Source organism: Patagioenas fasciata, chromosome Z, assembly GCF_037038585.1.
Source record: "Patagioenas fasciata isolate bPatFas1 chromosome Z, bPatFas1.hap1, whole genome shotgun sequence".
Classification (NCBI taxonomy): Eukaryota; Metazoa; Chordata; class Aves; order Columbiformes; family Columbidae; genus Patagioenas; species Patagioenas fasciata.
Window position 1 is genome coordinate 67,608,865 of NC_092560.1, and position 16,370 is coordinate 67,625,234.

General features: G+C 40.6%; 1 protein-coding gene across 4 annotated transcripts in view; it reads left to right on the top strand.

Moving 5' to 3' along the window:
* The window catches only part of PIK3R1 (phosphoinositide-3-kinase regulatory subunit 1), a 62,671-nt gene extending 56,984 nt beyond the window's left edge, over positions 1–5,687 (top strand). For all 4 annotated transcript variants that reach the window (XM_065860208.2, XM_065860209.2, XM_065860211.2 and 1 more), the window contains 2 exons: positions 458–628; positions 1,086–5,687. In XM_065860208.2, the coding sequence (XP_065716280.1) occupies positions 458–628; positions 1,086–1,275 (361 nt within the window). In that variant the 3' untranslated portion in view covers positions 1,276–5,687. The remainder of the gene's footprint in view (positions 1–457; positions 629–1,085) is intronic.
* Positions 5,688–16,370: the final 10,683 nt, after the last annotated feature.

The following is a 16,370-nucleotide window of genomic DNA, read 5'->3' on the forward strand; positions in this document are numbered from 1 at the left end:
CTACCTATACAACAGCTCATAGCTTTCCCAAGCAGCAGCTGTACTTGATACATTGCATGATTTTTCACTGCTGACCAAGGGTTCTGATCTTTGGAAATGAAGCTGACTCAGAAGATATTGATTTTGTTGGGTTTGCTATTTACCAAAACAGTGAGCAATGGTAGAAGTACTCAAGTACTTTGCAGCAGATTCTGAAAGATAATGCAGTATCCTTTTATATCCTTTTTCAGGTTTACCTGAGTGTTTTTAAAAGAAACAAGAACCAGAACTTACGTTTTTATTAGGAGGTTTAAACGATGCAATATTACATGGTTGACAGCCCTAGTTTTACCAGGGACACATCCTACTAACTACTGACTTACTTTTTTCCCAAGTAATATGAAATCAGGACTACGAAATTCATGGATTTTGCTCTGCTGTTTGTTTCACAAACACACATTTTGTCCTGTCTCAACAGCCAATACTCGATGGTAGAAGATGATGAGGACTTGCCCCATCATGATGAGAGAACATGGAATGTGGGAAATATCAATAGAAGCCAAGCTGAAAATCTGTTGCGGGGAAAGCGAGATGGGACATTCCTTGTTCGGGAGAGCAGCAAACAAGGCTGCTATGCCTGCTCTGTTGTGTACGTACCATTATTAGTGAATGATGTAAACGACATTCGAGGCACCTACCTTGAGCTGGGCAGATAAGACACTTGGATATGTGTGGATCCCATTGGAACTTTGTGCTTAGAAGCAGACCAGCAAGTCCTGAGGCCATCCTTATCGCTGCTCTGTTTCCTGCACAGTTCAAACCTGTACGATTCCCACAGATGAGCCTTACGCAGAAGGGAAACCAAAGCATGGATCCACTCCTTTATGTGCAACTGCTAAGTCCTGCCTATTTACTGCCTCCCTAAGCTAACACAACTTCTGGGAATTTGGGTTAAACCTAGGCTTTTAGCATTATCCCACCACAGAAGGGTGAATTCTATGTAGTGACTAGCATCTTAAGATTTATTGCCAATACTGTATTTTCTAGCTTAACTTTACTGTACTGAACAACTAAAAAATGGTTGCATTTTTTTTCTTCCTCTTTAGGGTGGACGGAGAAGTAAAGCACTGTGTGATAAACAAAACACCCACTGGGTATGGATTTGCAGAGCCATATAACTTGTACAACTCACTCAAAGAACTGGTGCTACATTATCAACACACATCACTCGTGCAGCACAATGACTCTCTCAATGTCACACTAGCCTACCCAGTATATGCACAGCAGAGGCGATGAAGATCTTAATACTCTGGGCTGTTTGTTTTTTTTCTAAAGAAAAGATTTGACAACATTGAGGCCTCTGGAGAGAGAAGGCTCCTTTCAGCCTTACTCAAGAATTTGAGCTGCAGTATCAAAGCTATCTGTCTTCAGATGGGACTAGAGTTTTCCTTCACAACTGCAGTGGGAGAGATCATAGTATGAAGCTGTGAACATGTTTCTAATCTGAAGTGCTTTTTTTCTTTAAGAAAAGAAAAACACAAGAGAGAGAAATCCTAACCTGATCTCCCTGCAGGGACATAGAGGCCTTTAACCATGGTGCTTGTTTACGACCACTTTTGAAGCTTTACCAGCTAGAACTTTGGATTCTCCGGACACAAGGTGTAAGAGGTCTTTGTCATTTGGTTATTGGAATTTTGTGGTCACAACCTGGCTTGGATTTGGTGTTGCTGCACTCAGTGGATCCAGACACACAGCATTGTGGATTTTTTGGTTTCTGGTGAATGATATGTAGCAGAATGGCACTTTCATTTCTAAGGGACACTTTAAAAGGACTTCAGTGACAGTATGTTGGTCAGAGTAATTGTGATAGCAAAGTGCCAGGAAATGTTTTGTTTAGACGTTTAAAAATCCTGTTTTGAGAATATATTTAAGACTGAAGAAAACAGGACTTTCAATGGCATACAGTATATAATAATGTACATAGTATTGGATGACTTAACTATCATTGATGGAAATTACCAATACCAAACTGCTTCTCTTTTCCCTTTTCTGTTTGCTGAAAGCTGAACTCTTAGACTGTGCTATGCAATGCTGAATTTTCTTTAGGCCGTAGTCTTCTCTCAAGCATATCTACAGGTTAAGCTTGTTTTTCTTTCATATTTCCTTGTCTTCTTTATTATTTCTTTCTTTTTTTGCCCGAAAATATTTTTCCTGACGATTATTCTTTGTTATTCATTTTGTTGTTTGGTTGTTGGTTGTTTTGTTGTTGTTGTTTTTTGTTTGTTGTTTTTTTTTTATTGTACAGGAAGCCCGCAAGAGTTGGCTTCAGAATTAAAACTATGAAAGATTTTACAGTTTTCTTTGTATAGAGTATCGAGCTACTAGCTCGAAGTTTTAAAAGTTCGTAATTTTTTTTGACTAAATATTTTGTTGGGCAGTGCCTGATAAGCTTCAAAGCTGCTTTATTCAATAAGAAATGTATGAACATTACAAAATATCACTGAGTCCAACAATATTGTTTCAGAGATATCTTTAGAATATCTTTAGAATACGGTACCACGCTACGTTTGCTTCGTGAAGCATTTTGAACTTCTGTCATGATTGTCTTTGTATCTGGAAGACAAAAACTTGTGTATCTTTCTCTGATAGTTATTTCAAAACAAATTTGTCTATGGGGATATAGATAGTTTGGATTTCAGAATGACTCCATTCTTCATAGTAAATAAATTTCTTCTTGACCTACTGTGGCAGAATTCTTGTGAGCATGTAAAGGTATTTTCATTTCATATGAAGGAAGTTTCTCTAATCTGTTGCCTAAGTCTGTTTTCTGTATTAGTATTGTGAAAAAAAAAACCTGTCACCTTTACTGAGAATGTTTGGATACAACATAGAGTTAATTAAGGCTGGAAAATGTCTGTTTTGAAAATGAGTAGTTTATCATATTTAACGTTTTGGATTTATTTTCGTAAGTTTGTAGGCTGAGGCAATATCAAAGTGAACACTTCAGTAATTTCAGGCACCAGAGTCTTACGGAGCTCTGTTTTGTTAAAGGAAACAGATACATGGATCCCACTAGAGCAAACTTATTAGTAATTCTGGGACAATTCACTGTGGGTGATTTGCAATGGTTATTTATTGTCCTGACCACTGAGGAAATTCACACGTTGCAAAATGATAAAGTCATGAAGTTCAGAGAAATCTTGGAAAAGTTTTGACTTAAGTGAATTAATATGAATTAATTCTTACCCAACATGCAAAGGCAAGACCCTTTAGTATTAAAGAGTGTTGCAGACACAATCAAAAGAGTAAGACCCATGGAGTTCTATCATAATAGCTCTGTTGTAGAGCCACACGTGTTTTAATTCAAAGTATGCAGTGCTTACTAAGCTATTGGAAATAATAATAAATTTGCCAATCTCCCATAGTTTTTATATTATCTTTTAATTTTTACATTATTCATTCATTTCTGCGGCTGTAAGGCTTTTGATTTTATTTTGATTTTGTGCTCGTATATTTGATGGGTTGTCTGTGATTTCCTGTAGATGTATTTTCTTACTAGAATTTATATCAGGAAACAGGATTCAACCAACATTAATATTTTGGGATAGTCACCACTTACAAAATTATTCTGAATATTTTCTCTGAATAGAAGTTTAGTCATCATTGCTTTCCCTTCCTCATTCCACACTGTTTTTCAGGCCTGTAGGACCATGTAAATTTGGTTTACTAATAGCTGGCCTTTGCTATGAAAAGCACCAACAATTACCCTAGCTTGCCAGTTACATTACCAGGCTTGAAGTTACAAATCAGTTCAGTATACAACAATTTAACACTTGTAGCAATCCAAGATATTCTTTGGACATATATTCATTTTTAAATGTTAAATATTTTAAGAGTAAAATTGTATTTTTTTTTCTATAAGCAAAATATATGTAATCTGAATTGTTGTTACACATAGCATTTGTTAAGAAATTTTATCATAGTTTGGATATGGATCTAATTTTCCTCGTGTTAAGAAGAGCTCTGCTCTGTCAGTGGGCCTTGTTCTTGGCATGCCCAGCCCAGTATGGGACATCATTTGTCCCTGTCGTGTTGTACATCTTGTCTTCGTCTGTAGTTGTAGCAGAGAAAAAGAAGTAGTGTGTGTGCAAATTTGGCACTTGCTTTTCTTGCACAAGCAACGATGAGGAGTAAGCGCTATGTTGTGAGGATGAGTGCTTAGGGCTTCCTGAGGGGACATTCTGCCTGCACAGGGTGTGTGCAATTTGCAAGGGTCACTTACGCCCTCAAATTGGCTCCAGTGGGTGTTCTTTGGTACTTACATATTGTGTGGCCCCTGCATTTCCCTCCCTCCTTAATGCACAGAGCCCTAGGACAAGGCCCTATTCACTGCAGAGTTGTTTGTCCTTAATGTACCATATTGTTCACTCCAGTTTTGATTTGATCTCGAGCAGGCTCATATACATAGAAAAAAAGCACATGGATATAACTGAAGAAACACAGTGCTTTTCTGTATTTCTTTCAATACGTAGTTTTTCCATCTAAAATGACTGAAGGGTGGGATTTGTTCTGTTATGTTCTTTGCTTTTGTGAAATTTTTCTTGTATTTTAAATCCCTGGGTTATGCTGCACTGCAGCAGCACTTTCGCAAGGCCCTTGAAAGGCATGAGACATAACACAGAACCCACAAGCAAAATTAGGAGTTTCTGATTTCCTTAAGCTGAAATTTAAATTTTCAGGTTTGGGGATGTGTATCTGTGCATATGTGTGGACACTTGTGTGTTTATGTATGAATAGATCCCAGTATAGCTGCGTTTTCTCCCAATATGATCATTTTGCTTAATTCAGTAAGCAGTATCATTAACTTTGTTTAAAAACACATACACGTGCACACTAGACCTTTGTGGGTGCAGCATGTTTCCAAATACAGTTAGAAAACTGAGTTTCTGTGTTGTTGGATATTTTCTTTCTTTTTTTTTTTAAAAAAAAAAAAAAACTAAAAAAAACTTGTCTGTATGGTTCAGTTATCTAAGAAATCTTGTCAAGCAATCTAAAACCAAATCTTCAGATTTTCTATTTGATGTCAACTGTTCTGTAGTGAAGAAATGGCTTTGTCTTGTAATTGGCAATGAAATAATAATGCTTGGAAAAACATTCAGATGCTTCTAATGGGGATAACTTCTGCTGATTTTCACACAGTGCTTTTGCTATGCATGGTATTAAGTTGGGAAAGTGAATCCTGATATTATTTTTTTCCAGGGTCACTTTTAGAAATGGGCAGCTCAAAGCACAATGCCTCCCGTGGGACAAGGTTACAGAATGCAACATTTTACATAGAATTATGTTGTATTTACTGCAGTTGAAGACTAAACTGGACTGTGGGAGTTGGTAATGTTACATTGCACTTGTCCTAATGAGACTGCATTAGCTGCCCAAGATGCTGCTATTTTTTTTATTCTTGTTTTTAAAAATAAAGCTCTGTTCTGTTAAATGTCTTTAAAACATTAAGATTAGTTTGTTTAAAAATGGTCTTTGAGGAGGTGGAGGGTAAAGTGGTTTGTAGATTGCCTTTACAAGGCAACAATGGAATCATGCCTCCTTGAAATTTTGTTCAAGCTATAGAGTTGATGGAGCTGTGTCTTGTTTTTAAGTTGCTTTAAAAATTGTAATAAGTCTTCAAGCAGAATAAAGGTTGTTTTGAAACTGCATTTTGGTTGTTGAGGCTTCAGTAAGGACTGAGATGTCTGTCTGCCAGAATTCTTGACTGGCTCTTTCTGTCTGTATGTGGCCTACTTTGAAACAAGACCCAGGTGCTCGTATTATTAGAGGGAACTAGGGACCAAATAATTTCAGCAGACTCACAGCCATTCTGTCTATTGAACTGGATGGAGTAGTTGAGTAGCTCCAAAACAGTCTCATGTCAAACATAGCCAAAATGACAGTTCTGGTCATCTCATACGCTTGCAAAAGCAGTACAGTATTCATGATCTGTGATATGCCTTTCACACTGCAGGTGAAGTTCTGGTTCTGAAGTCAGTGGGAATTTTGTCACTGATTTCCATGAAGCCAGCCTGTCCGCCTTTGTAGCTAGAACTCGTTTACCAGTTTCATGGGTGCATCTGATTCTGAAAAACCATGAGAGAATCAAGAAGAGGGAGGAAGCGGGGTTGGGTCAGACTGAGGTAAGAGCAATTCGAAGCACTGGTTCCTTCCCCTTGGTGTGTGGTATCTGACTTCTTCAGGCCTATCCATATCTTGCCCCAGGCGAGGTCCTCTGGGGAAGTCAGACAGCCGCTCTGGAAGCAGACACACTTTCCTATTCACATTCTGTTAAACGTTCCCATTGCAAAATCTGCCCACATTTTGCTCAGTCACATAATAACTCTTGACTGAGGTACTCAGGACAGGCTTGGAATAATTATAAATATTCACACCATTTTCACTGCCCCTTAGATGTTATAAGAAGCACAGATTAAAGGCTATTACGCTTTTAGCCCGCTTAGTAGAAAGTGAGGCTAGGTCTCTGGTGAATGTACCTGCTGCTATTTTTCTAAGGAAACTGGTTCTTCTAAAACAGACACTGAGTTTATCTCGTTCCTGCCCCCTGAGCCAGTGTTAAGCAACACAAACTCTGCTGCTGCCATAGAGCTCAACATCTGAAAATAAGGTCAGCCAGGTCACGAGTAATGCATTGTCCATCATCAGCTATTGGGAGAAGTTATGACCGGCTGACCACGAACTGCAGAAATCTGCAGCCTATCAGATTTCGCTGCCACCCTCCCTTACACCATGGGCAGCAGCCCTCTTGTTCACAGAGGGACCCTTTGGGGATTCTTGTGTTTAGGATACACCCAACACTTACCCCAGGGGCCTGACACCCCACAGGGGTCCTGGTTTAGAGGGTGGAAACTGACGAAATGGCAAACTTTCCTGACAGGGCCCCTGGCTGGAAAGAAGGGTAAAATTAAGGAGTTTATATTTCCTTGCAAGATGGCTTGTGGGGGTGCGGAGTCAGACACGCTTCCCGTCAGACGTGGGCTGTACAAAAGGCGCTAGGCCTTCCCTGTCACCTCTGGAATAACAGAAAACATGAACTGTGGGAGCACTGCTGAGGACACGGTTCTTTTATTTAAAATCCGTCTGAGGACCTATGTCCTCAAATAAATAGACTGCCAAAAATAGAAACTCCATTGGGACCTTCTGGGCAAACAGGTATCAGTTGATCAGGCACTGTGCAAATTTTGGATAATCTTTGCAAGGACCGGCACTTTAACCTCTGAAAGGCAATCAGACAAGCAGAAACGTCCTGATAATTCTTTGAAAAATCAGGTTTTTATCTATGGCTGTGCCAGGCCACGTTTCCTGGCAGACTGGCATTGCAAGGACATCTCTCGTTGCACTGCCCTTACGAAGAAATTACCGTTTGCATACTAAAAAAGAAGGAGTTTAGGCTACTGATTTAAACGTGCAAATATTGACAGGAGAAAAATTTAGCAGGTAGCACACAAAAGGATCTGAAACCTGCCGTCAGGTCTTTGCACAAATGCTGTTGACAAAACTAGACATGAATATAGTTAATTCAGATGATTATTTCACTGTCATGTGCCAGGTATTCCTCACGTGCTAGAAGACTGTAACCTGAGAAGAAAGATAATGAATTCATACTTAAGAGCATTTCTTCCTCTATAAACACTTATGTCCTGCATGGTTTATTTTTCTACAAATGTTGTGCTTGGTGTTGAACAAACATTCTGTGAAGGCTGCTGGATCCTTGTTTTTTAATGCTGCAACCACCCAACTACTTCAACAGATTTGTCCACGGGGTGTTAGGTGAAGCAGACATACCAAAAGTCAACATTTGGTGACCTTTCTTCAGGGAACTGCAAGTCTGGGTTGTGTGACAGCGTGGTACATGGCACCTGCCTGTCCAGTACCCGTGGCAGCGCTTTGTACTGATGCTCTTTTGTGTGCCCTCAGCCCATACAAAGGGAACAGCCTCACACCTCTCACTGCATCCTCTAGGCAAGGATGCAGATCACACCCTGCTGGGGCCGCACGCACTTTCCACCTTCCCTGTGAAACCCATGCAGAATTATTATTCTGCTGGGTAAAGACTGACACTTAAAAACAACGGCTGTTTGCAGGCACATGCGACGTGCAGCTCTTCTCTGTTTCAGGAAGACAGTGAGGCTGCATGTTTTGAAGTGGGATTCATCTCATCTAATTTTAAGCACCTAAACAAAAGGCTTGTCATCGAAGCCAGGCAATTCCCCAGTGTGATTCACCCCACCTACCTCGAGCACTATTCTTAGGATGCAGTGAATCACGCTCTGGAGTCCCTCCATCAGCTGGAGGGGGAGCACAGGAAAATGGCTCACACTAGATGTGCAGCTTTAAGGTGGCTGAGGCTAGACAAACTCAATATCTTCCTTGCTGATAGATAGTCCAGCTTTAAACTTTCCAGAACCAGCTGCAATATCTCCTGCTCTTAGGCATAATGGTAAGGGACAGTTAATTTGTGGCAGGAAGTTCAGTCGGTTTATAGATGTTGGGTTTTCTGTAATAATTGTGGAGGTGGCAGACAGATTCAAAAAGGTGCTGGGCCGTGTTCTGCTTGGAGCTGCAATGCTGGGTGCCACACAGAGGAGTGCAGATAAGCAGTAATGCCAGGGTACCACCAAAATCTCTGTCTGCTCCAGGGCAAAACCCTGCCTCAGGTCTGGATTATTGGTGCCTTCCGACGACCTGTCTCACAGACCTGTCTTTTGGGGAACAATTTGGTCTCTTGCCATGCCACACCAACAATTTGGTCTCAGACATGTGGTCAGATGAAAAGACATGGATGAAGAAGGTGCTGCTGGTTTTTCCCAGTGAGATCAGTTTGTTAGTCACCACACCTGTGTTTCCCCTCTTAACCAGGGAAACTTAGGGAGCTTGATTTTCCTTCCAGTTGATCCATAGCCAAGAACACAGGGCAGCATATTGTGACAATAAAACTAAGACGGGAAGGACTTCAGTCAAAATACCTCCCAGTCATGCTGAGCTCTGCCTCAGGGTAGCAGAGCTGTCTGAAGTTCCCCATGCATCTACTACATAGAAAATCCAAGGAGGTGGCAGGCCCTGTGATATTTTTTAAGTGCAGGAGTATATGCCTACCTACCCTAGGTAAACCAGACCTTTCAATGGAGAATGCTGTGCTGAGCAGGATCTGGGGAGCTTCTCTGTCCAGTGAAATGGGAGACCTGGCCTTGCGTAGCACCGTGGCTAGAGCAGATGCAGTGACGGGTCTAAGGCAGGAACAAAATTTTGCAGAGAAGCTTCGGGAGACTTGAGATGAAAGAGGAGAAGCTGTTACACAGACAGCTGTTGCTCTGCTGATAACATGCAATGTAAACAAGAAAGCCATGGACTGTCAAACAGTTCATAAGCACCAGGAGTCCCCAGGATATGTGAATAAGATCCTCACCATGGGTTCATGGCATTGCACCTCTTTAACAGTAGGCACTTGAGTTTTCCAGACAAAATAACAGTGCTCCTAGGTGAAGACAGACTGACCTAGCAGGCGAATAAATGTGTGCAACTACTCTCTTTCAGGGCTGTGAGTATTTCAGGGTGAGACAAGTGGACAAACTGATTAAAAAAAAAAAAAAACAACCAACTCATGTACAAACACATGTAATTAAATGATGTTGATGTTTCAAAATGTCTTGATCTTCGTTACCAATAACAGTGTTACTAAAACTGAAATCTTGTCATGGTATGTCCATTTCCCGTTCTAATCTTGGTAGGCACAGATGGGCAAGGACGTGTCCACAGTTCTCCAGTGGAGAAAATGTCTCTTATCTGTCTGGGCCACATGGGCTTCCAACGGGGTGCGGCCAGAGGCTGGACCCAAGTTGTATTCCCTTAGCACAAGCCACTCTCTCTTCTGGCCAGCTGTGTGTGACAGAATCTCTCTTTTGGTATCATCACATGCAGAAGACCACATCCTCTATTAAGATGGTTCAAGAAAATGCCTTTTACTGGCGAATATTGCTAGCTGTGGCAGTTAAATGAACAGGTTCCCCCCCTCCCTTATTTTCAGAACGTCTATAGCAATGTAAATGCACACACTCTCTCAGCATGTCCGTGCTGCAGACGCTGTGACTACAATACCTGCAGGCACACCTGGACATTTCTTAGCTGGATACAACCAATAACGTGGACTCAGGTCTGAAGACAAGCTGACTAATTTGGAATGTATTCAGCTTCTTAGCCAGGTTGTGCCAATGAATAGCGCTAATTTGGAAATGCCACACTCCAGCCATTTTCAAAATTAATTTGTTCATTGAAAATGGTATAAATTCAGTGAAAAATGTCTTGAGAAGCCTGAGAAATTGACGTCAATGCCTCGGTAAAGTAACCGCACTATATGAGTGAAGTAGACTGCTGCAGTTTTCCAGAAAACGTGGTCTGCAGCTTGGAAAGTGAATCTACTACAGCTCCGTCACCGCATCCCATACTTGTTATACCTATCTGAGATCTCCAGATCAGATTTGCTGGCTTAGTCTCCAGTCCAAAAAACAAAGCCTGTGGTCTTTTGATTGCCCTCAAATCTTAATATTCTAGCCACTGACAGGGCAAACAGCTGAAGCGGGCGGAAGCTGCTCCCACACACACACCAGGGTGGTTTTATGTGGCCATGGGGCTGCAAGGGAAGGTGGTGGCTAGCTCATGTCCTGGTATGAAATCAGGGTGCGCCTGAGGAACAGGTCTGATCTCAGAAACTCCAAGAAAGTGCTCCCGTATCTGGTAACACGTGTAGGCCTTGACTTATGCATGTCCATGCCCTGTGTCTTCTTTGAGCTGTCATCTTCAAAGCTTTTTAGCTCATAAAAAGCATCAGCACAAGTTAGGCAGCTGGTTTCTTCTGATTCCTTTTTATTTTTTTAGTGTCAGCTCTACTCTGTACAGTCTCGAAGCTGAAATAGCTGACTGTAAGCTCCCCATGAGAAAAATAATGTTTATCTGTGGGTATCAGTCTCTTTACACTTTCACCTCTGCACATTTTGAAGCAAATCTGGCTCTGAAGCTTTGAGAACTGACTCCCACAGAGACAGAGGGAGCATAAGACCTGGAAGAAAGCTTTTCTTCCAATATTTTCCCGACCTACCCATTTTCAGTGGATCAGTTTCCTGAGAGATCTCTTTAAATGCCAGGGGAAGGTTCAAGGCAGAGAAATATGACAAGATTGTTAATGACTAGCTTTTCTATTCACATAGTCTTCTAAAACCTTGGATTTACTTAACTATTGCATTTTGCTGTGCAGATCATAAAGGGAAAAATTTTCCAGCCCAGCATCTTTATCAATTTAAAGTTGCTGATGTATTTGTTAGTGCTGATGCATTTGGTGATCCCAGGCTACGTTCCTGTGTACAGATAAATGGCCCACTCAGCAACAAGATGTCATCATTCTCCATCCTTTCTTAGAAATCAATCTAGTCACGGACCTTGAGAGAGACTAGGAATATAAAGTTCATCATGCACATACTAGAGTTGATCCAGAATACTTCTGCAAGGACAATCCTCACTGAAAAAAACTTAACTTGTTTGATATGAAACCCTCACAAGGGTTACGGATTCAGAAGAACTTTTTCAATGATCAAAATTAAAAGATAGCCCATTAGCCAACACTGACCGTGCTAGTAGTCACTTAGTAGATGTGAGAGCTAGGTGAGTCTCAGGTAAGCAGTGGCTGAAGTTGGAGAAAATGCATCCCAAGTGAATGGTTTTCCCACCAGACTAAAGAGTTAGCTTCAACCCACTGGTGGTTTCAGTCCATATAAATAAAAATAATACCTGGGATAAAGAAAACCCATCACAGTGTTGAGTCATTACGGCACTCACCGCGGCCAAGGGAAGACCGAATTCACACCCCTGCATCAATGGTTCCTACACGTGTACAAGATGAAGCCTCCAGCTTCTTGTAAACTCTGAGACAGGTAACTGTACAGCTATAAAGATGGTGGTGTCTTTCTCTTAGCAGTTTGATTTCTTGGCTTTTTACTGAATATTACAGCTCAAGAAGTGACATCTAGACCAGAACTGCTTTTAGATCAACACATTTCAAGGCCTAATTGGTCTGTGATGTGAGTCTGGCATTGCATTCTAAAGGATAAAAGTCTGGGAGGTTTTTCCACCATGAGAAACGATCTCATGCAGTTGCAGAAATCACAAACCTTCTGCTTTGAATGTATAGAACTTAAAAACAGAACAGGAAACCAAACCCAGCCAGATCTGAGTGTGACACAGAAACAAAACTGGACTGGTGGTTTCATAACTGTACTTTATCCACACAGAAATCAAAGATATTTTAGATCCTCAGTTTTGGTTTCTCCGTTTTTACTGAAAAACTCAATATTGCCTGGTCTTTTGGATCAGAAACATGAACATTTGAACACAGCAGTTATAAAAAGGCCAATGAACGTGTTAGAAGCTTTTAAGGCTTTAAAAATGTACTACGGGGTAACTTAACTGTTAACCGATTGGAAGTTCCAAGTCAGAAAAGACCCTCGGGTCTTCATTTCAACCACTTCTCTCCACACTACTCCAATCCCAGAACAAATTTCTGTGAACTAGAAATGGACAAATATACATGACAGCGCTGTGTGTGCCAAAAATCTCTTACGTTCATTGACTCCATGTAATCCCAGCACAAGAATCTCCCCAGAATTACCTTCATTCCCTATAGATAGATTTGGCTGCCATTTCAGTTACTATTTTTACTGTTAAGTTAAAATCAGTAGCCCTGCCTACTTGCTAAGCCAAAGTATTTTAAAATAGTTCCTGCTTTCCTTAGCAACATTTTAAGACGTGACTGAACAGAAATCACTGGTCAGGCTTCCTGGCCTTTAAGACATGCATGGTCTGGCAAAAGATATTTTCTCCTCTCATTTGCGTGGAGCAGCATCGAAGTGCAAATGTCCTGAGTGGGTGATAGGATTACACCCAAGGTATTCATTAAAGAAGGTTCAGCAGAAGAAGAGTCATACTAAAACTTCGCTCAAATAATCCCTTTTGGAGGGTATTGGAGGAACACCTGCTCAAACGCTGTTCAAACAGCAAAATGGTGATCATATCCACTAGACAATTAATTTGACAACTTTTTCAATCATTTATCTTCAGTGGTACTTCATCGGTAAGTGAAAAAGTGTAAATTGACAGTCTCATTTAATTTTGCTGCCACAAGCTCCCATTGAGTGCTTTTGTATTAGCATCAGAGAAATGTATTCCCCTTGTGTGCGTGACTGCATGGACCTGGTGTACCTGAACGATATTTGCAATGGAAAACAGAACTTGTATTTCCCAGGTAGAGAGCTTAACTATTCTTACAGATGCCTGAGTTTCTTGGGCTCTTTTTCTGTTGAATCTGAACCACAAACTTTGTTCAAACATTCCCACAGAAGGAATGTCTTTTTAAAATGTTCTTCTGCATGTTCACATTCCTGCCTAAGGAAGAAGCTTTGGGTAGGAAGAGCGGGCAAATTGGCCATCTGATCAGATGCTTGGCTCACCTGGTCATCAGCTGTGACTTTCAGGATGGGACAAACAGTTGATATGAGGGCAAATTCACAATGACTGGTGAAAAGGTGCTCTTGTGGTGGTCACCTGGACCAGGAAGATTCAACCTTTTCTGTCTTTGTTTCTCTGTGCAGATAGCAGGGTGTGGGGCAGAGGTGTGGGCGGGGGCGAGGAGGAAGTGGTTTTTTCGTTAGTGGTAAGAGCAAAGGGAGGTGTACATTTCCTCTTCTAAAAGTGCAATGTATAAAGTGTCTCAGGGGTGTTTGTGTGTGCAGACAGACACGTGGGACAAGTCAGTCAGTAATTGTCACTGGTGCAGCACCAGATAAGCACAATCAGTCACAAATCCCATACCTACCTTTTTTTTTTCTCGGCTTGGCAGTGGAAAATCACACCTCAGCCTATTGCCTTATCAAACCTGAATCTGTGAGAAAGCCCTTATACAGTACCCAATCCAAAAAAGATCAGTTCATAAATAGGTGAGCAACTCAGCTGCTTCAAAGATAGTAGAAATCTTAGCCTTCGTCTGAAAAAGCAGATAAAAAACTAGCAAAAGTACCAGGTAGGACAAAAAAGATTGCTGAAAGTGTGAAGAAGCTTCACTGAGAGGAGATCTGGCTAAGGTAGGGTGCCTTATTTTGGAAAAGATGCTGGTGAGGAGGTGTGATAGCTACAACCACTTCTGAAAGAGAGAAGATTTAGTTACTGCTCCTCAGAACATAAGGTCCAAGGGCTTCAGACAAACTTAACAGGTAGCTGATTTAAAACAAATTAATACAAATAATAAATAGGTGAACTATTAAATTCTTTGGCTTGGGAAACTGTGAATATCGAACAAAGATTAGACAAATTCATGGCAGTCAAATCCATCAGGACTAGTACACAAAAAAGGCTGCCACAACTCTTGGGCAGTAGAATCCTTATACTGCAGGTAGAAATGAAGCAATGATAAACCAAGGAAGCTACTACATGGAGGCTAATCAAGTATCTGGAAAAACATTTATCGAGGTAATTCAGACCTGGATTCCAAACTTGTTAAGTATTTTGTGGTCAGGCTCATTGTAACTCCAGCTGCAATGTTCAGCTCCACATAGTTATTTAAACTTCTACCTTCAAAAAGGTGGGCTGTTGTTCTGTGTTGCCTTATTTTTCCAGAATTTTGATTCAAACTTGTGTTTCATTAATGTAACTTTTTTTTAAGTCTCCAGGAGCTCATGACTGATCTATTAAAAGTTTTGGAAAAGTCTGTCAGAATTCCATGTCCACAACAGGACGTGAGACTCACTTTCACACTCTCTGCTGTGCAGTACCACAGCTTCATGTACTAATATTACACCAATATTACACCAACATAAACAAATAAGGGGATATTCTTACTGCATTCTTATGACCATTTGCTTCAAATGTAAATGCAAGCTTAATTTCTAGTATTTCCCAGCTTTTGCAGAGGCATTCTAAGGGGCTCAGTTTTAAACAAGATTGAACATGTTCACAGCTGAAATCTAAATGGGTTCTGCATCCCTGTTGAAATGTTCTCCTTCAATGTTTGATCCTTAATGCAATCTACACTCTGCCCACAGCAAATGTTCTCCCAGCTGCTGTTCCTCCCATTAACAGAAATGGGAAGAAGAATTAAGGTACTGCTCTAGACAAACATGTTGAATCCAAGAGCTCGGTAGCTGCCATCCAATATGCAGTGGCCTGTAATAGACTGGGTAATTGCCTGCCGATATATTCAGAGCTCAGATTGCATGAAAGTAACATTTACTTTGTTAGAAACATTTTCTTGATCATTTAGTTCTTCTAATTTCCAGTTATTCAAATAGGGCTTCCTCCTCCTTTCATTCTGGAAAACTCTCCCCAAAAAGCATAAGTTGGGAATTTTTTTTTTCATTATTACCCAGTGTTTAGCCATAAGGGGAAGTTTCATCATGGAGGGGAAGGAGGGAAAACAAAAACCCTAGGATCAGGCCAGATTCAGCCCATTCACCTCTCTATTATGTCAGTCATTGCATTTCCATTGGGTGAATTTCTAAATTTGAATTCCCTCCTGCCATTTGCCTATTTTGTCATTCTCCATTACTTGAACAAGTACTAATAAAATTGAATGTCCTTCTATTTCCAGACACTGCAAATACAAAAAATAAACCAAAAAAATCTCTCACAGATGAAGACAGTGACAAATTAATTCCTAGCTTTTTAGATGGAGAGTCACACTTGTACGAAACTATATAATTCTGAATAATTTTCAAGGCAAACATCCCAGTGCATCCTATTCAGTGGTACATGAAGAAACATGTGGAATTAATTCAAGTCACTACATGAAGCTCTGTCATGGGAGAGACTATATAACATGGGTCTGATAAACTGAGTAAAACTGAGGAATCAAAGAATAGGACAGGCTGATGACTCTCATCAGCTTGCCTCCTCGATCTAGATGGCTCTGGGGGGAAGTGGATACGATTCACCTAAAATATCTGTGTATTGAAAAGGTATTAATCCCTCCCTGGGAATATGGCTGGATTCTTGTCTCCTCAGATTATTTTCCTTTTATTTTGTGTTCTATTGCAGCCATCTGACTACTACACTGACTAATATAGTGTATTAGGCAAACAGAAATTCATTTGAGTGTGCACTAAATTACCCAGTACAAGCTTGTCATTACAATTCATCACATTTCATCTTTTTCTGTTTCAGCAAAGCCTTATCTCTTAGCTTTCTGCCATGATATTCTTTGAGGTGGGAAAGAAAGACGTGAGAGAACACTCAATCCATACAAAATTAAAAGTGAAAAATTAGGCGCACACACACACACAAAATAAAAACCTCTG